Below are 20,670 nucleotides of genomic sequence, written 5' to 3'. Positions count from 1 at the left end.
GTGGATGCAGATGCAGCTATACATAAGGCACAATCCCAGGTCCAATATTGTTTGATGTAGAGGACCTGAAGCATGTCCTGCTAGACCTGGTATGGCAACAAAAACAATGGGAAAAAGGTGGAAACACCTGTTTCTGCAAACCAATCTGGTCCTATGCCATGTAGGCATTTATAGATAGTAACGGACATCTTGAATTAGATTTAAAAGCGTACTGAGAGCCAACACAGCTGACAGAGGAGCAGTGTTATATGAACGCATCAAGAGACATAATAAAATTGCCCAAACTGTTGCATTCTGGATCAGACATAGCTTTAAAATGCTTTTCAAGAGCAGCCCTATGTAGAGCATATTGCAGTGGGAGATGACTAAGACATGAGTCACCATTAGTAAGGTCTCCCTTTATTTAATTTAAACTGTCTTAATAGTCAATTAACCTACTTTGTACAGTCTAGTCATGTGCAGTTGAAAAATATTACTACACTGTAGATATTCAGATGAAAATTTTCAATTTTGTTACATTGAATTTCTGGACCTAGTTCATACCTACAAGAAGCTATGTTAGTGATTATTCTATAAGATGGCAAATTCTTCAATGCTTTGGACTATGGTGAGCAATTTTAAATATAATTAACATTTATATTTTAAGTTAGTGCAGTTTATTGTACTTAATGGAATATAGCCGTGATGGCGAATCTATAGCACGTGTGCCGGAAGTGGCACAGAGAGCCATCTCTCCAGGCATGCGAGCTGTCGCCCATTGCTCTTTCGGGTTCTGGTGCGCCAGCCAGCTGGTCTTCTCGCGCATGGTTGTGCCGGAAACCAGAAGAGCAGCCACCTGGTGTGCATGTTTGTGCCAGGAAGATGATTTTCCGGTTTCCGGCATGTGCATGTGCGCCGGGCAGGTGGTCTCGTGCGTGGGAGTGCCAGAAACCAGAAGAGCAGCTGCCTGGTGTGCATGCACACGCTGGAAACTGGAAGATAATCTTCCCGGCACGAGCATGTGCACCGGGCAGCTGCTCTTCTGGTTTCTGGTTTAGTCAACGCTGGAATATTATAGCCTGCATAGCATATTGCCTCCAGGTTGTAGCTTTTTCTTAATGCTTTGAGTCTAAGTTATTGGAGTATCAACATTACTGAATTTCAGTGGCCTTTTTCTAGATAAATATTATTGAAAAATATGTTTAGGAAACTTTTTGTCCATACAAGCACTCAGATCACATTTGAAAGGTTCAAGTTGATTACTTTATTGTGTTTTACCTATAGTACAGGAATTTCTGCAGACTGCTTGTCTACCTTTGGAAATAAACAGATATGCTTCCTTAGAGACTCAAGGTTGTTTCCCACTTCATCTGTTCCTGCCGTGTCTTATGTTGGGGTTTCAGATATATGATATATTAATGGTTGTTCGCTTGGTTTTCTTTTGTGAAGGGTAATGAATGCAAGTGTTTGTGAACACCATTTTTTCTCTCTTGCATTTTGATAGATAAGGACACAGAATCTGTTTCTATGTCCATATTTCCTTCTTTCTTAGATCTCAGAGAAGTGACACCAGATGAGGCCTTTCTTTTGTAAGCAAAGCATTTGGATTGTCTGAACAATCATGCATGTGCTCCTAATAATTTGGAAAACAATTCAAGATTCTTTTTTAGGCATAGCAAATACTTGTTCTTTTCAGTTTATATATGAAGTAATTAATTTAAAAAAGGACAAGCCTTTTGCTCCATGAATAGAATAACAAATTATAGTATATGTACTTAATCATGCGGTATTGTGAAAGTTACATTTGCTAAAAGCTTTTCTACAAGAAAGTATAGGGTAGAGCTGTCATTTTCATATCCGCGTATCTTAATATGTTTCCTACATAAAAATACAACATGCCTAGCTGTCCTTTCATTATCAAGATCATTCCAAAATGATGAAGGGTGCATTGTGACAGCACAGCACAAAAATTCTGCTTTTTCATATATGCTCTATAATGTCACAAGCACAAGTCCATAAGGAGCAGACTTGTACCATGATATTCCCTCCCCATGGACAAATTGCAGAATGTGTACGATGTTCCCTGAGTGTCTCTCAAGTGAAATAGAAGTTACTAATTGGAGCTGGAGTCTCCAACTAAGTATTCTGATTTCTGACATTGTGATATAGTTTTCTACATCATCAGTTCATCTTCACAGATTTATAATTCATAATCTAGGCCTTGGTTATATCCATTAGGATTCCCAATTTTGTTTCCCGTTTCTGTTTAACATCTTTATAATAAGCAAAAGCTGACAAGTGTACCTTCCCCTTGCCATTTGACTTTTGCTTGGCTCAAAGGTGAAATGGAGGAAAAGTCTGACTTGTTACTTCTGCTATAACAAGTTTCTTCTATCATTCCTGCAAAGTATTTTGAATTATATTACATATACAGTGCTTACACAATAATAATATTGCTTGTGTACAAAAATCTCCAATGTTTATTTCCAACTGAGTGTTCTGATTTGCAAAAAAAAAAAATCACTGAATACCCATCACATACAGTATTTAGAAAAAGCATTTCCATTTAGTGATGTAAAATACTTTGCAAGTCTTTACTGATCACTCATTTTCATGTATCTATTCTAAATACTTGTAAAATAAATTAGAGGTATGAAGCTGGCATGGCTGCCCAATTGTGATTATAAAGCAGTTACTGTCACAGCTGTTGTTACACTTGCAAGTGCTCAGCTATAAAGATATCAGCTGATAGCCTTGTGTTATACTAAGTGTGAGTGTTAAGAACAACTGTGAGAGAAAAATTGCATTTAAGAGTAATTAAACTTTCCTCTTATTTTACCTGCAGAAGGTGTTTGTATCTTAAATGGAGCCCTGTACTTAACATGATTTAAAAGGATGTTTCCTTCTATTATTGTGACAACAGGACTTGAGACATAAAATGCAGTTGGTTCAGGGAAGAATTAAGACCTTTGAGTCTGTGCAGTCTGATAGATTGCACGCAAGACATTTCCAAACCTTTTAGCTGAGCCTGTTTTCCTTGGAGAGATATATGTTGTGTGTAAGGCTGTTGCAATTTACCTTAGCAAGGTAAATCCAGCCCATCAAGGCTGTTCCTTAAGGCCTTTTTCAACATTTCGAGAAGCTAACCGAAGACAAAAGATGCCTTTCATTGTGCACAGAAGTCTCAAACTTAATGCAATGTAGACTGCATTAAGAAGCAGTAGAATGTTTTAGATGTAGAGAAAGACTTTATGACTTTGCAGTCCTGTTTTATGTGAATCTCTGTTAAAGTGCTGCACTGAAACTCTGCACGGCCATACATATATGGAAGTCGCAGGATCACGCTGAGCAAGCAAAAGCTGGTCAAAATGAACATTTTCAAGTTTCTATTTCAGTAAGAGAATTCTGAGCATTGTTTAGTTGAATGTCATTTTAAAAAACATTTTTTTCATGAAGGACATTTAATGACAGGTGTTAGGACTTTTGCAATTTCTAGTTGACTTCATGGCAAAATTGGGCATATTGATAAAAAAAATGTATGTACTTTCCTACCCTGAAAGCAGAGAGATGTACATGTAATTCTTGCTTAACTACAGTAATTAGGACCTGTAAGCCTGTTGCTAAGCAACATAGTTGTAAAGCATAATGTCAAATGACCATGCTGACATACAATGGGAGTTTTGGCAGTTCCAAGTGCCTTGCCACATGTTTGTTAAACATGATGTCATGTGATTGTCATTTATGACCTTATGCTGGCTTCCTCATCGGTTTTGTTTGTTGAAAGCCAGCAGTGAAGGTTGCAAATGGCAATTATATAAGGAGGGAGGAGGGGAAACTCTGTGCAGTTGTAATTGCATTCTGGTTACCAAGCACCCAAATCACAATCATATGACCATCGGGATGCTAGATGTCTGTACCAATTCAGGAATGGTCATAAATTCCCTCCTTCAGTACTGCCGTAACTTCACTCATGGAATGAGTGATCATTAAATAATGCAGCAGTTTTGTTTATCCTGCATTTATTTATCAATTCAATTAGACACATTTTTTCTAATTATTTTCTTGAAATGAGGGGATGAGAAGCAGATGGAATTTTAAGATTTGATAGTGAGATTGCTCTCTATCACAACAGCAATATCCCAGAATCTTGCTGTGTTTTGGGATTTGACCTGATTCACATCATCTTTAGAAGAGTACCAGGTTGATCAATATGGCATTTTAAAAAACAAAAATTAGCCCTAAATAAACTGATACAGATCCCAGATTGTCTGGCTGAATTGGCCATGGAACTAGGAAAAAAGCCTTCCAGCTCCTGAAAATGGAGACACTGGAATTGGATATCCAGAAGTTACTCATCAAAATGAATGGCTAACAACAACAACAACAACAAAAGATGATGAGAGCTAAAGCTTTTCAGAATTACATCCTAGCAATATACCCCTGCATGGCTTCAGCTGTGATTGCTTTATAATATTGTATTCTGAAATTGGGGTAGGTTATCTTCTCCTGAAAAGAGTTGGCTCCCAGTTTGGAAGGACACCTTAGTTTATAGCTTCTGCATGAGCAGCATATGAAAGCTATGCTCCAGTGAGACTTTGCACAGTTATATCTGGTGTAGCAATTGCAGCTTTTCCTGGATCAGGACACTATAAAGCTATACTATTATTCAGTCCTCAGGATTTCATCCAAGTTGAAATTGGCAGGAAATCATAAGGCACTGCCTTGAATTTGCAGTAATTGTTTGTTTTCTTATCCTTGAGTTGAGATAATGTATCTTGGTATAAAAGCACTGCCCCCATTACCATTCTATTGGCAGTACCTTGGCAAAAGGCCAATCAGTGCTCCTGATTGAACACATTATAACACTGGGTAATCCAGGATAGTAGTTAATCGAGTTTCTATCATCCTCCATCCTCCCACTGCATCTGCCAATAGTTCCAAAGATTTTTTTTAAAAAAAAAAAACCCTAGATAGTATTCTGATTATGGATGAAGCAATAGGGGAACACTTGCCTCATGACATGTTCAAAAGAGTGATGGACAAAGAAATCCAAGTTGTCTCCATCTCTTTATGTATCTTCATTCAGTCTAGAGAAAACATAGGAAGGATGCAGGAAGCATTATTACTAATTTGCATTCTGGTATGTGCATGTATTTGGACTAGCTGTGCTTACCACAGTAGCCATTTTATGAATAATCCCCCAATCCCATAGTAGCCATTTTAGAACAATGGTCATACAATATACTCAACATTCCAACCATGTCCCACAAAGATAATATATAACCCTCTAGCACTGGTTTCAACAATTTTATTCCTATTTTAAATGTTTCTTTCCTTTTTTTTTTCCTCTGCCCCACATCCACATGTAATTTTAATAATTATCTGAAAGATATTTTGGGTTTGGCAGATGCAACATGCCACAAAAAGTGAGGAAGGCTGCATCAGGTTATTCTCAGCTTTAGCAGAAGTTCCTACTCTCCCCGCTCTGTCAGTTTAACATCATCTCAATTTGTTCTCAGTAACTCTTGATGGATTGTCAGTTCTTTGTAGGTTCTTTGAACAATTTCCTGGCGTTTGCTTTGTTTCTTGTTTTAATCTAACTGATGGCCTGGTCCAGATATTACAGAATGACATGACATGATAATATTATTGAGTGATGAAAAAAAGCTTCATTTCCAGGGCAAAAACGACATTGCAATATTAGGGTGAAAAGGGTGAGCTAGTTAGCAAATAATTCTTTGACAGACATGCCTTAGTATAAACCCATTAATATGAATGAGATGAGAAGATGTAGAAAATAAACTGGTAATTTAAATGTATTTCTCTTTCTTGGAGCCTATTTTTCCATAGCCTTTTAACTGCTATGAATATATTTAATCAGAAATTGCTAACACAAAGGGTTAAAACATAATTCTTTTAGTTGGACATTTTCATCCTAAATATGAATTAAAATCATATGTAATAATCTGAAAAAAAAATATCTTTGGTTTTCAGTAAAAGAGATTAATTTTAAAAGCCTCCTTGATTAAGTTCTTAAATTGTTGTCATATTAATAAATGATTAGCAGTGGTTAATTAAATTACTTTTTTCACAAAGTTATACATTTGATTATTGAAGAAATATTAAATACAATTTTGCAGCACATCAGTGTCTACAACCATTATAAATTTTAACCACTGTAATCTTTATTAAAAACATGGATATTTAATAATTTAGTTTGGTTGCCCTAAAACTAAACCAAAAATTATTTTTAAGGAATTCCTTTTTTATTTTACATTTCTTTCAGAAAAAAACCCAGAATAATATAAAACTACTTATTTCTTTTGAACTACTTTATAAAATAAAAATAAAATAAAATAAAACTTCTGAAATAAAAAAACCAGTGATGACTACGAAGATGTTTACATGTACACTATAGTGACAATATGCTATAATATTTGAAATAAGTATAGTTTAATCTCAGCTATGGATTCCACTATAATCAAATATCATGACAAAATAGATCCCATACCCATACATAAATGTGAGGTCATTTTTTCTTGTATTAAAAATGACATATTTTTAAAAAATCTTTTTTATCTTTTGTTATTTTTTTATTTCTCTCAGAAAAATGTAGTTCATATTTTTGATAATTTGACATTCCCTCAGTTGCTTTCCTATTTGCCTAACTGACAAATAATTCGTATTCTCTGGCGCGCTGCTTGGAAGAATCCAAGAGCGTGGGTAATATCCCTCAGCTTGCCTGAATACTGAGTGCATGTCACTTTAATTTATCTGTTGACTCCTCCCCCGGGGACTGGCTGAGGCTCAGTTCCTTTCACTCAGTGCAGCCTGAACGAGTGTGTTTTGTGGATTTCTCTTCCTTTGCTTACAATACTTTTAAAAAAAATTATCCTTCCTTCGTGATTACCTCCAGAATCGATTCCCTGTTAATCATCTACAATACTGTGAGTTACATCGTTTTTTGTTTTTACATCGTTGCGGGGCAGCATTGGCCTGGGGGCCTCAGGCCTCCAACCGCCATTTTTTTCCCGCTGTTCTCCTCGCCGCCGAGCTCTGCCTTACCATCGGCATCTTTGCGTGCTATATTGTGTGGACATTTGACTGAATTTACGCCGCAGAGCTCTGCTTTATCATTCGCATCTCTGCGTGCCTCCTTAATTTGACAAGCCTGCCTGTCTGTGCAGCCGGCGGCTTGAAAACATCTTCCCCAGCTTGCCGATTTCATGGAGGATGTCAGCTGTCTCATCTGATCATCGGGCGGCTCCAAATTCAGTCCGATTGCGTTGTGAAGGTCCCTGCCTTCCCCTGTGGCACCTGAGATGTTTGGGGCACTTACTAGTGTTCGCGCGCAAATCCAAATTGCTGGCGGCCGGTGGCGAACTTTCAACGATCTGCCTGGAGACATCGTTTGCGCCCTTATTTTACATCGCCGCGGTTACAGGCCCGTTGCTCAGAGGCCTACCTTCCCGCGTGGCCGCCATTTTGTCTACAGCCGCCATTACAGGAGAGAGGCTCACCTCCGTTTATCGGAGGGACTGTGCCAGGACAACTCTGAACCTCCTGCCCTGCCAGAGTCGGATGGTCTTTTCACCTACCTTGCTGTGCCCTATGTCTGAGTAGTCCACCTTCAGCGACCTGTTTGAACTTGATCCTATTCTCATTGAGGTTAAGGACAAACGAAAGATCATGCCATCATTTTTTCACAGGGCTGAGCATCACTATCTACCATATAATCAACGGCCTTCCTTTCGGGCCGATCCAGGATCAGCCACTTCTTCCGTTTACCGTCCATCAGCCTTCTCATATGACCGCATGCCTGACCGGACAGCTTTCCGTGACCGCAACAGATGCCAGCAACCCGCCAAGCGTCCCTTTCGTGGCACGGGGTCCAAGAACTTCAGGAGAGGAAAATGACTGTACTGATCTTCATCCTATAGGCGGCCGTCTAAATCATTTTTTCCACCAATGGTCCCTCACTACTACGGACGAATGGGTCCTCCAAACTATTCGTCTAGGCCTGACCCTGGAATTCTCATCCCGTCCCCCCAATTGATTCCTCCGATGTCCGGTCTCCAACAACCCCGAAAAGAGACGCCTGATGTCCATGGAAATTCAACATCTTCTGGACATTTGCGCTATAGAACCGGTTCCCACAGAACATCATGGGACTGGTTTCTATTCAATAGTTTTCCTAGTCCCAAAGAGCTCCGGGGGCTGGAGGGGGATATTGGACTTAAAAGAACTGAACAAATTGATCACATACCACAAATTCAAAATGCAGTCCCTCCATTCGATTCTGGCCTGTGTCAGACAATTCGACATGATGACTTCCATTGATCTCAAGGAGGCCTACCTCCATATCCCGGTGAGACCCTCCCATCGACGTTATCTCCGGTTCTCTTACGACGATCAGGACTTCCAGTACAAGGCCATGCCATTCGGTCTCTCCTCTGCTCCCAGAACCTTTACGAAGGTCCTCGCGGTTGTAGCTGCTTCTCTACGTCTCATTCCCATCAGAGTACTCTGCTACTTGGACGACACCCTTGTCCTCTCCGAATCTCTCCTGAAATCTCTCAAGGATTTGGAAGTTGTACGAGATGCCCTGCACCGGCACGGCTTCTCCTTGAATCTGGAGAAGAGCCACCTGCAACCAACCACCCGTATCCTGCACCTCGGAGCCATCATCGACTCGGTCTCCGGTCACGTTTTCCTGGCCCCGGATCGTCGTCTGAGCATTGCTACGTCGATTGCACAGATCCTCCTAGACTGTTTCTATTCTGCAACTGTCCCAGTTACTCGGGAAACTCATTTCCTGCATCAACATCGTCCCGTGGGCTCGTCTCCATTCGCGCTCCCTCCAATGGTACCTTCTGCTGTACCAGAAATCCCTGGGAAGCAATTCCAGGTCTCGGATCAGGCTCCCCGACTCAATCAGACGGTCCCTGTACTGGTGGACTTCTCCCGCAATATCGAGGGGATGCCTGTTTCAGGAACCCAAGAGGATTACGGTTACAACGGATGCGAGTCTGCTGGGGTGGGGCGCCCATCTGTCTACCAAGGTGGCCCAGGGCCGTTGGTCGCAAGCGGACCTTCAGCACGATATAAATTGCTGGAGCTGAGGGCCATACATCTAGCCCTACGTCATTTTCAATCCGATAGCCAGGGTCGCCATGTGCTTGTCTTAACAGACAACACCACGGCCAAAGCACATCTGAATCGGGAGGGCGGCACCCACTCCAAACCACTGTTGGACGAGGCAATCTCCCTCCTCTCCTGGGCGGAGGAGAACATAATTTCCATCTCGGCCCAACACATCTCCGAGATAGACAATGCCCAGGCGGATTGGCTGAGCCGTTCTCGGATCGATCATGCAGAGTGGCGCTTGGACCCGACCCTCTTCCAGGAGTTGTCAGCCAGGTTCGCCCCTCCTGTTCTGGACTTATTTGTGAGCCCCTGCAACACACAGCTTCCTCGGTTCTTCTCCTGGTTCCCCAGCCCCGGCTCCGAGGGGACGGACGCCCTCCGATGCCCATGGCCCCCCGGTCTCCTATACGCCTTCCCCCCGCTTCCGCTAATTCCGAGGGTGGTGCGCAAGATTCTATCGGAGAGTGCATAGGTGCTCCTAGTCGCTCCATACTGGCCACGTCAGCCGTGGTACGTGGATCTGCTGGACCTGTCGATCTCCAGACCCTGGAGAATACCTAAAGACAGGGTCTCCCTCAGCCAGGGGGCCATCCTTCACCCAGAGCCGGAGTGGCTCCAACTGGCTGTTTGGCATTTGAGAGGGCCCTCCTGAGGAAGGACAACCTGTCAGGGCGGGTCATTACCACCATGCAAGCCTCCCGCCGAGCTTCGACTATCCGGATTTACGAGGCTACCTGGCAAGCCTTTCGTCGCTGGTATCGCGAGAACAACGTCAACCCGGCCGGAGCCTCTGTTCCTGCTCTTCTTGAATTTCTTCAGGATGGATTGGACAGCGGCCTGGCGCCAAATACCCTGAGACGGCAGGTAGCTGCCTTGAACTCGGTTTTGTCGAAGTCAGCAGACCGCCCACTGTCTTTGGATCGGAGAGTCCGGACTTTCCTTCGACGGGCCACCAACCTGCATCCGCCAGTGGTCCACAGATATCCATCATGGGATTTATCACTGGTACTCCAGGCCCTGATGAGTCCACCCTTTGAGCCCCTGTCTTCTATTCCTCTTCGCTTCCTGACCCTGAAAGTCATCTTTCTCGTGGCGATCACGTCGGCAAGGAGGGTCTCTGAGCTTGCAGCTCTGTCGATCCGCTCCGACCTTTGCATCTTTCATGCGGATAGGGTCATCCTCCGACTGGACCCCGCTTTCGTGCCCAAAATTAACTCGCTCTATCATTGCGCTCAAGAGTTAGTCCTGCCGGATTTTTGTCCTCAACCTCGCCATCGCAGAGAAGCCCAATGGCATACCCTCGATGTCTGGCGTGCTCTCCGGCATTACATCAAGCAGACTGCCCCATTCCGAAAATCGGAAGCGCTCTTTGTATCCTTCTTGCCAGCCTCGATGGGGCACAAGGTCACGTCATCCACCATTGGGCAGTGGCTCAAAGCTTGCATCTCTACGGCCTACACCCTTTGCAACAAGGCTCCGCCTGGACGCATCCTGCCGCATTCAACAAGGAGCGCCTCGACTTTGGCTGCGTGGGCTACACAAGCATCCATCTTGGACATTTGTCGAGCAGCCACCTGGACTTCACTTACACCTTTTGTACGCCATTATAAAGTTGACTCCTTTGCCTCGGCTGAGGCGTCCTTCGGACGGCGAGTTTTGCAATCTGTCATCTCAACTCCAGCCACCCGGGAGCATTCAGCCTTCCCGCCCGTCTAATACTTGCTTGGGTACATCCCACGCTCTTGGATTCTTCCAAGCAGCGCGCCAGAGAATGGATGTTGCTTACCTTAACATCCTTTCTGGGCGCGCTGCTGAACCCTCCCTGTACGGCTTCTGCTTCTTGATCCCGGATGGACTTGTCTGTTCGTTTATGACATTCTTCGTGAAAGAAACTGAGCCTCAGCCAGTCCCCGGGGGAGGAGTCAACAGATAAATTAAAGTGACATGCATTCAGTATTCAGGCAAACTGAGGGATATTACCCACGCTCTTGGATTCTTCAGCAGCGTGCCCAGAAAGGATGTTCAGGTAAGCAACATCCATTTCCAGTATCTTGAATAAGAAGCCAAATCACTGCTGTCAAATTAATTCTTTAAAAATTGTGTTGTGAAAAATAAACAAAAAAAAATTCTTGAACGCTAGTGTGTGTGTGTGTGTGTGTGTGCATGTGTGTGTATATATATATATGTTGCATTTATAGTAATTCAAAAAAATCTCTTTATTTCTACACTTAAGTTGGAAGTTAATACTGTTTCATTTGTAGTTTTGTGTCTTTTTTTTTAGTTTAGAACAAAAACTAAAATGGGCACAGGTTGAGAAGGCGGTATGGAAGTGTGCAAGAGGTGCTGCATGGGTTGGGAAAGGCATGCAGGGGGTGGCATGGTGTCAAGTAGGGTATGTGGAGGGGCTTATGGGGTGGTTGACACAGGTTGAGGGTGCACCAGTAGTGGGTTCCACTTACCTTCTCTACCGGTTCGGAACTGTGAGCACGTGCACGCTTGCTTCACTTGCATGCAGCGCTTCTGCACATAACGCAGAACCTTCTGTGCATGCACAGAACATCCAGGCGGGTGGGTGGAGCCTCCCACCATCGCCACTACCAGTTCGCCCAAACTGGGGCAAACTGGTAGAAACACACCACTGGGGTGCACATGGGAGTTCCTTCCCTGTCTGGATTGGGAAGGGTGCACAGCAGGGGTGGTTCTATTTATCTTTACTACCGGTTCACAATGGGATCGTTCGTGCGAGCTCGCTTTGCTCATGCATGTGCCTTGCTTCTGCGCATGCCAGAACGCCAATGACGACATCTGGGGCGGTGGACGGAGCCTCCTACCGGTTTTACTATCGGTTCTTGCAAACTGGTCCAAACCGGGGGCAACCCACCACTGGTGCACGGGGTGATAGTGGTCTTCTTTCCTCCTTGTTCCTCCTTCCCATTCTTTCCCTTCCCTTCCTTTCCCTTGCCAGCAGGTAGATAAGTGTTTGCTATGGATGGAGAAGGGAAAAATGGATTGCAAGACTGGAAGTTCTGAACTGAAGAAGCTTCTTGGATGAGAAGTGAAACATTTTCAAAGTTAAAATACCCTAAGAAAGTCCAGTTACCTTTTGGAAAAAAGCACCTTTGGGACAACCATGTCCTGGATGATTGAGAATCTCCATAGACATTTAGCCTGCCAATTGCTATTAAAGTACAGTAGTTACTTTTATTTCCAAAAGAAATGTAATACTGTACATTAATGGGTTACAATTAAACTATTAAGTTTATATTTTAAAGATAAAAAAAATAAAACATTTGAAAGGTCATTTACAACTGTTTGTTGTCTCTGACTTATATTGATAGGCTCTTGAACTTCCAGATGAATGGATAAATAGAGAATAAACATTCAAACTGGGTTAGTTGGAAATGTGTGGTCTTATTGTAAGTAGAGAGTATGCTAAGAAGATTCTAGGAAAAAGCAAGAGAATAGCTGCAAGGACTTTTGATAGGAGTTTAGAAGCAGTTTCACGCTAGTTTTTGGCAGCAAGAAAGAGGAGGCCTCCAGGAAAGACAACTGCTATCTTTTATTTTATTTTTTTCCCCCATGTCCTGATGAAAGTTTCACAGAATGCTGTAGTAAGTCTGAGGAAGAAAATAGGACTCAAAATGTCAAAGGTCAATTTGAATAAGAATGGAACTGTGTTCAATCTGATATCCTTCCAAAACAAAAGAAAATACTTAAAAGTTCTCCCTCTGGATTTTGATTTCTTTTACAAAACTAAAAACAGCTAACTACCGTGAAAGAAAATTAGCATATATGCTTTGCTTAAGCTCATTAAGTTTGTTAAGGATATAACATTGAAATATCATAGGTTATTAATGACATTTAATTTTAAATAAAATTACAATTTATTCATCTTAAATAATTACCCATTTCTATTTATCCCATGTGTAAAAAACCACTATTATAACATTGATGGTATATTCATAAGAGGCTTTTATTAGTGTTACGATGTCAGCAGTGGACTTTAAAGTATAAAAAATTAGTGTGAATTTAAATAACAGGTTAAGGGAAAAATGTTTAAATGTATGGATTTTGTATGCTGCCTTGACTTCACCAAAATAAATTTGGGGTGTGAACTTAATGCAAAATAAATAAATAGCCAACCAAATACTCTAGAGTTTGGTAAAGATTGTTGAAGTAAAAAAAATAAAATCCATCTATAGGTTGCACATTGATCATATTATATCTTGGTTGAAGGATTTAAGTGAATGAATGAAGTCACTGATTTTTCCTATTTGATGGTGGGAACAGGTTTGGGTGATCTGTTTGCATAGCTTTCTTTCCTCCTGTCATTTCTTTTGCTTCATAAGACTCTGAAATGTTGCATGGTCAGAATGGCTCAAAGGAGTCTTCTAGGATTAAGGAAATGGATATACATTGAATATAACTGTCTTGAATTAACAGTGCAATCAGTGGGTAAGGGAAATTTTCAAATTTGACACTTTACTGAGAATAAAATTCTGCAGAAAGAATAGTATCACAACTTTCTGCAGAATTTTATTCTCAGTAAAGTGTCAAAATATATTTTGCAAAACATTAATATGAAATTAATTGAGCTTATTATCTAATATTACATATAGCAGAAGCAAAAAGATAGTCATCATGATCTTGATAACCATCTTAATTTCCCTTGTGGAAGGTCATATGTTTAGCTGGCCCAGTTCACATCATGCAAACTAGTTGTTGTTTGGACCTTTGTGGACCTTTTCTAAGGATGTGATGGGTCCTGGTACTGAGCCTCCTATGTCTCATCTATGTAATGTAGGTGCATGTTTGCATCTCTGTATTAGTGATCTTGCTGTTGTGTGACTGATTGGTAGCTATGATTGTGGTGGAAACTGATTGTTACCTATTTAGATAATAGCCCTACATGTCTGATAGGACTGTATGAACATCACCTGTAGAGTCTCTAATAGGACACTTTTGAAAGTATCCTCACTTCTTGCATCTGACCATTTCTTGATAGATCATCAGGCCATAACTGGATTCCAGGATTATACCATTCAAGATACTTCACACCAAAACCAGCCCTCATCCCACTGGGGACCCCACCAGGAAGTGAATGGTTTCAGCCAAATAACAAATATAATCAATTCTGGCTAAATTCTAAAGCTGATAATTTAACCCATTATGGGTTAGGTTTGTCTATGTATGTACCTGCTAATAATGTATCCTATTCATGGGATATAAAAATAACATACTACTTGCAATTCAGAGAATTTGTATTTCCAACCTCAAAATATTAACAATTTATTGGAAATAAAGTTGGCATTTTATCACTCATTCCTTCTCCATTAATGTCAATCCATCAATGCAGATTGCTTTATAGACTGCTAACTATTACCAGTTGTCAATCACCAGTTTTTCTGATTATGAAATTATTTTTAGTGATGTGCATTCATTTTAGTATCCCATCAACATTACTATTTATTTTGACTTCTGGTTTGACGTCATGGTGGGAATGGACTGGAAAATAGCAGGCTCTGATGAGCCCTGCGAAATCCAGCTGGACAAACTGCTGCCGGGAGGCTTTCGGGCCATAGCTGTCTTGTAGGGACGGTGAAGAAAGGAGAGGTGTTTCGTGGACCACGAGGAACTGGCAATTTCCTCACTGGAACAGAAACAGCTCTCCCGATTGGCAGCAGGGTCGGCGGCTATCTTTTGGTAGCCACCTTGAAGCTGGGACAACCGGACCCAAGAATTGAGCTGGAGCGGTGTTTGGACGGAGTGCTGGAATTGGGTGAGATCATTGCCAATTTATACTTAAAGGAAAAATTGAAATAGGAGTTTTAAAAGAAATTCCTGAGCTTGGATTAGCGGCTATCTGGTACTTGGGGAAAAAAACACATGGGGGAAAAAAACAGTGGGGACTCTAATACAAAAAGCCCAAGAAGAAGTCCTATACTTGGAAAATTGGGGAAAGCAAAACATCTTAAAAGGAAAAATAAGTGATTTTCGGGAGAAAATAGCATTTTGTATGAGTACTTTAAAACTCCAGGATACTTTGACAATTAGCTGGTTTTAAAAGACTGTTTTGTATGGAATAGAAATGGAGAATGCCATCTACTGGAGGAAAGAAAAAGTACTGTAATACTTTACTTAAATAGGCAAAAAAGAAGTAGCAGCTGGAAGCCCCGACCTTGGCCATATAAAAGAAGATAATTTGGACACTGTGAGAACATTTAAGGAGTGAATGTGTTTTGCATTTGTTTTTTGTTTTTTTTCCCTTCTCTCTTGGAAGACAGCCTTTTAATTGGATTTGATTATTTCTGGAGTTGGATTATTAATAATTTAGGAGAACATTTTGCTTCTGAAGAAAAGAGGAATAATTGAAGAAAGGAAGACAAGAGGAGAAACAAGAAAATTAAATAGACTTTAAACTTTGGCTAATTGTGAAGAGATATAATTGGGGAGGTTTTAATATTTTTTTTAATTGTTACAAAGTGGAGTTGCAGATGTATGAAGAGCTACTTCTGATGTTCAAAAATATGTGTGAATCTTTAATAAGCAACAAAGAAACAGAAAATTCGTTGAAATATATAGAAAAGGAAAGTGAAGAGGATTTGGAAGAGGGAAATTTAAATGAGATGCAAGAAGTTAAGAACATAGAAGAGAAAGTATTAAAAAATAAGAATCAGTTAGACAATATCACAGAAATTTTTTGTAATGTGGAAAGAGTAGAGAGGAAAGGGGTAAAATCCCCCCTAAAAAAGAAACAGTTAAAAGAGAAAAAGGGAAATATTTGGAAGAGACAAGGGAAAATCTTGGTGATGGAGGCTCAAACAGTACAACAAAAAGAGATAAAAGGAATTCAGAAGATAAAATGTAACATATAAAAATAAAAAAAAGAGAATTGAAAAGTCAGAGCGAGATAAAAGGCTGAGCAAAAAATCATTAAAAATGGGATTCTAAAAAGATTGAGAGATGATGGATAAAGGTGAATAATGCTATCAGAAGGGAGAAATGATAATGGGGTAAATATTAGTAAATATATATAACAAGGTAGATCATTAAATGGGAATGGGAAAGTAGTTAATATAATAATATTAGTAAATTTTGATAATCTTTTAAATTAGAGTGGAATTTAAAATGTTATTGTAAGGGAGAAGAATTATAGGGCGCACTGTGATGTTTATGTGAACGAATTGAACATGAAATGATAAAGAAGAATGTAAAGAGAATAATGTTGAGACTGGAATAACAAAGTCATGACAGCAATTATTTTGTAAAAATGAATGAATAGAACTTGTTTAAGATAAAATAAGTAATTAAATAACATTACTAATTTTGATAACAATGCAAATTAGGATGAAAATTCAAAATGCTAATGATTGGGAAGGGGGAATTTGAGAGATACTTCTGGAAATGAAGAAATATGGTAAATAACTGGTGTAATTGCAAGAGAGTTGAAATATAGGGCGTAAAGTGATGTTATTTATGTGTAAAAATTGAAAATGATAAAAGAATTATGGAAAGAGAATAATATGGCAGAAACTGAAATAATATAAATAATATGATAAATGAAATAATATGGCAAAAAATGATTAATTTGTGATAAAGGATTATATAAAAGAGATGAATATTGAAAAAATGGGAAGATTAGAATATATTAAAATTATGATGATGTATAAGATGGATAAGATGTGACCCGGTCAACATTCTGTTCATAAAATATATATGATGAAAGAAAAATTGTAATAAAACTTGTTTTTTAAAAAAACATTACTATTTATTTTGTAACAGAAGGATATAGACATATCCCTGTTCTTTTCTTAATTTAATATAACACAGTAAATTTTAGATTAATAGATAATACTGATTTTTTTAAACAGCTACAACAATTGTTTTATCTTACAGCTCTCGTTTGCAGCAACAACACCAGAGTTAGCAGATAAGAAAAAATATCCTTATTTCTTCCGGACAGTGCCATCCGATAATGCTGTGAACCCGGCAATTTTAAAGTTGCTCAAGCATTATAAATGGAAAAGAGTAGGAACTTTGACCCAAGATATACGAAGATTTTCTGAGGTAAGAGCAGTTTAATATCTTCTCACTGAAGTTGGAGTTGGTTGCAAAAATGGCATGTTCTTGATATAGAGTGAAACTAATAATGGGAACTAAGAAACATGTCTAAAATAATTCATAATTAACCAATAGCTGAACCAGCAGAAATTGCATATACATTTTCCGAAGATCATTTCTGAAGCAGATATTTTATCTTTGAAACTTGTTACAAAGATTTTTAATCTAATCTTTCTCAGTGATACTCTACTTTTTTGTCTGCTAAGAGTTATTTATTTGCTCAAAGAATTTAGATTGCATAGCAGGGAAGCTTGGATACACAGATTCCTATCATTGTTATATTATTTTGTTAAATTTAAGAATAAATATCAATGTTACTGATAGATTATCAGGTAAAATTTGTATTTTAGTACTTACTATCCAATTCTAAATATGGACTTTCCAAGGTCAAAGCTGAAAGAAGAATAATCCAGCAGGGCAAAAAAATATAATTTGACAAACAACATTCTTGATAGAATTTATCTGATAAATTAAAGTAGCAATAGCACTTAGACTTATTATACCACTTCATAGTGCTTTACAGCCCTCTCTAAGTGGTTTACAGAGCCAGCATATTGCCCTCAACAATCTGGGTCCTCATTTTACTGACCTTGGAAGGATGGAAGGCTGAGTCAACCTTGAACTGGTGAGAATCAAATTGTCCAATTGCTGGCAGCTGGCAGTCAGGAGATGTAGCTGGCAGTACTGCATTCTAACCATTGTGCCACCACAGTGGAATGCTTGGTGGAATGCTAGTGGAATATTTTTCCAGGTTTAAAATAAATAAGTACGTAATCTAAAATGGAATAAATAAATAAAAATAATTGTTAAGTGGATAAAATAGGTTAAAACATTTAGAAGTAACACCTTATATAACATAAATGACTAATTGTCATTTATAAATCACATCTAAATCTCACTAATTTCATAATGCATTAGAAATCTGAAAAAATGAACTAGGCTAATTTAAAATGTATTTTTAAAATATGCAACAATTTCCTCTGCCACAGTACCTGGTGATATTCTGATTAAATTCTGATTCTGATGAAATTCCTATTTACCTTTCAGTTTACAGTTTATCAGACTACAGCCTTATTATGTAGAATTTTTGCATTAATATATTGTCATATTCAGCCTCATTTTTGAGTGCCAAGAATGAATATTGTTAATATTCCATTGGGTCCAATAATTACTGGAGTATATTTCATGTGATCAATACATGAACAAAGACTGCTATTATCTGGAAATCTTAAAAGAAATAAAGATGCACACACTGATCAAAATTAAATATGGTGGATAATATTTCTTAAGCTGCATGTGATCTAATTAGTCTGCATAAAGAAAGAGGGATATTTATACCTCATAACTTCTGCCATCATGTGTCACTGTATCTTTTAGAATTTCTACCATAGCATACTCTTCATAGCTAAAAATGAGTTAATTTGGTAAAAATTTCCTACATTATATCCTGTCACTTTTCCTTTAGAATCTCCAGCCTACATTCTACGTTTTATTCTGTGTTCTATAAATAGACTAGTCTCTGTTCTGCAATTTTTCACATCCTGAGAGAAATAAACAAATGCTCAGGTGTTACCAATTGTAATGAACTGTAATCCCACTTGCCAAGGTCTAAAAAATTCTTTTTTAATTTCCTTAAATGTTACACTGCTTAGGCTGTATTTGAATGAACTGAATTGTGGATGTACTTGTTGAATTATATCTTTCTATGGTTCCTGAGTTGAAAGAATTTTCCTCTCATTTCTTTGTGTATACTGTTGTTGCAAGTGTGAAGCTGAACATATTAGTGCAAGGTAGAAGTTTTATTTTTTAATTGTTTGTGTGTCTGTGTATGAGATTTTTGAAAGATTGATAGTGTAGAAATTAATTTAAATAGCTTTTTTTTCTACTAACTATCCATGTTGGCTAAAACATTCAGCTTAGGTGTGAGATGTATTTTTGTTGAAAATTGATATACTTAACAAGACATATACATAAATGCAAACAAGGAACATAAGACTCTTTATTCAATCAGATTAATAATGGAGAAAAATTTACATTAAGATAGTGCTCTTTGCAAAATGATACTTATATTATCTTGCTACAAATGGTTAAAGATATATGACCAACTTATATTGGGATGACTCCTCCAGTCAAATGCAAAAAATAGTTCAAAAAAGATGCTTATATTCTTGAAAACAGCCCTTCTAAAATACATCCACCAATATATATATATCTCATACATTATCTACTATTAGTCTATTATATCTTACCATATACTAGCTGCCCAAATATACTCAGCATGTCAGCTGCCTCACTAGAGGCAAAAACACTTTAGACCACTGCTACTTCATGTTAAAATATGCTTAACAATCTTTGCCAAGAGCAGCTTTGGGTCACTGGTCATTGTTTGGTTCATCTTGTACCTGTTTATAGACAGAAACTTAAAGCTGCAAAACCTGTGGTTAAAACAATGAAGTCTTGGACTGAGGAGGTAAAGTTGGAGTTATAGGTTTGCCTTGAAGCTGCTTTAGCAGACTTGGATGAACTCACTGCTACTGTGACATCATATGTTAATTGTTGTGAGGACATGTGTGTTCTGACCAAGAGTTTGTGCATATACAGTAATAATAAACCTTGGTTCACAGCTAAGCTCAAGCAACTATGTTGTGCCAAAGAGGAAGCTTACAGGAATAAAGACAGGGTGCTATACAATCAGACCAGGAATATATTAACAAGGGATATTAAAAGAAACTAACCAAGGAGTTAGAACTAAGGAGAAATTTCCTAATGGTGAGAACAATCAACCAATGGAATAGCTTGCCTTCAGAAGTTGTGGGTGCTCCATCACTGGAGGTTTTCAAAAAGAGACTGGACAACAATTCGTCTGAAATGGTATAGAGTTTCCTGCTCAAGCAAAGGGATGGACTAGAAGACTTCAGAGGTCCCTTCCTATTCTGTTCTATGTCTAGAGATCGGCAGCAAAGAGAAGCTACTCTGAAAAGCTGAGGAATCAGTTCTCAGCAAATGAACCAACAAATGTGTGGGAAAGCCTGAAGAATGTCACTGGCTACAGCAGATCTCTCTCCTTTACTGAAGAGAATCAGCAACTGGCAGATGATCTGAATGTGTTCTACTGTAGATTTGAGAGGAGATCACTGTCAACTATTGCTGCCTTCCACATCTCAGATACATCAACAACAGCCAAATTTCCTACACCTATCTCCATCCCTCTGGGTCCCCTTCCATCAGTGATCCCAGAAAAATATGTGTTTGTTTATTGTCTATTTCATAGACAAAAGATCAGAAAAGGACTAGGCCCAGGCATATCTCTGCTTATTATTGCTTATTCCTATATGGAACATTTAGTTCGGGTATTAAACAGCAGAGGGAACAAAGGCCCAATCTATATTGCTTCATTTGTTTGGCTCTGTATCTTTGAATGTA

At 39.1% G+C, this 20,670-nt stretch overlaps 1 protein-coding gene and 1 long non-coding RNA gene across 3 annotated transcripts in view; one reads left to right on the top strand and one right to left on the bottom strand.

Annotated features, from left to right (window-relative positions):
* GABBR2 (gamma-aminobutyric acid type B receptor subunit 2) overlaps nucleotides 1-20,670 on the top strand; it is a 376,357-nt gene that overhangs the window by 99,093 nt on the left and 256,594 nt on the right. For both annotated transcript variants that reach the window (XM_034411851.3, XM_034411850.3), the window contains exon 3: nucleotides 17,023-17,193. In XM_034411851.3, coding sequence (XP_034267742.1) covers nucleotides 17,023-17,193 — 171 coding nt within the window. The remainder of the gene's footprint in view (nucleotides 1-17,022; nucleotides 17,194-20,670) is intronic.
* On the bottom strand, nucleotides 2,437-19,739 carry LOC132711660 (uncharacterized). Its single transcript, XR_009622472.2, has 3 exons — nucleotides 19,650-19,739; nucleotides 17,837-18,022; nucleotides 2,437-5,066 (listed from the first exon to the last, which is right to left on the bottom strand). It is a non-coding gene; the product is annotated as an uncharacterized LOC132711660 (long non-coding RNA).

Source organism: Pantherophis guttatus, chromosome 3 (genome assembly GCF_059756535.1).
Source record: "Pantherophis guttatus breed Tessera chromosome 3, ASM5975653v1, whole genome shotgun sequence".
NCBI lineage: Eukaryota > Metazoa > Chordata > Lepidosauria > Squamata > Colubridae > Pantherophis > Pantherophis guttatus.
This window is presented reverse-complemented; position numbering and strand designations above follow the sequence as displayed.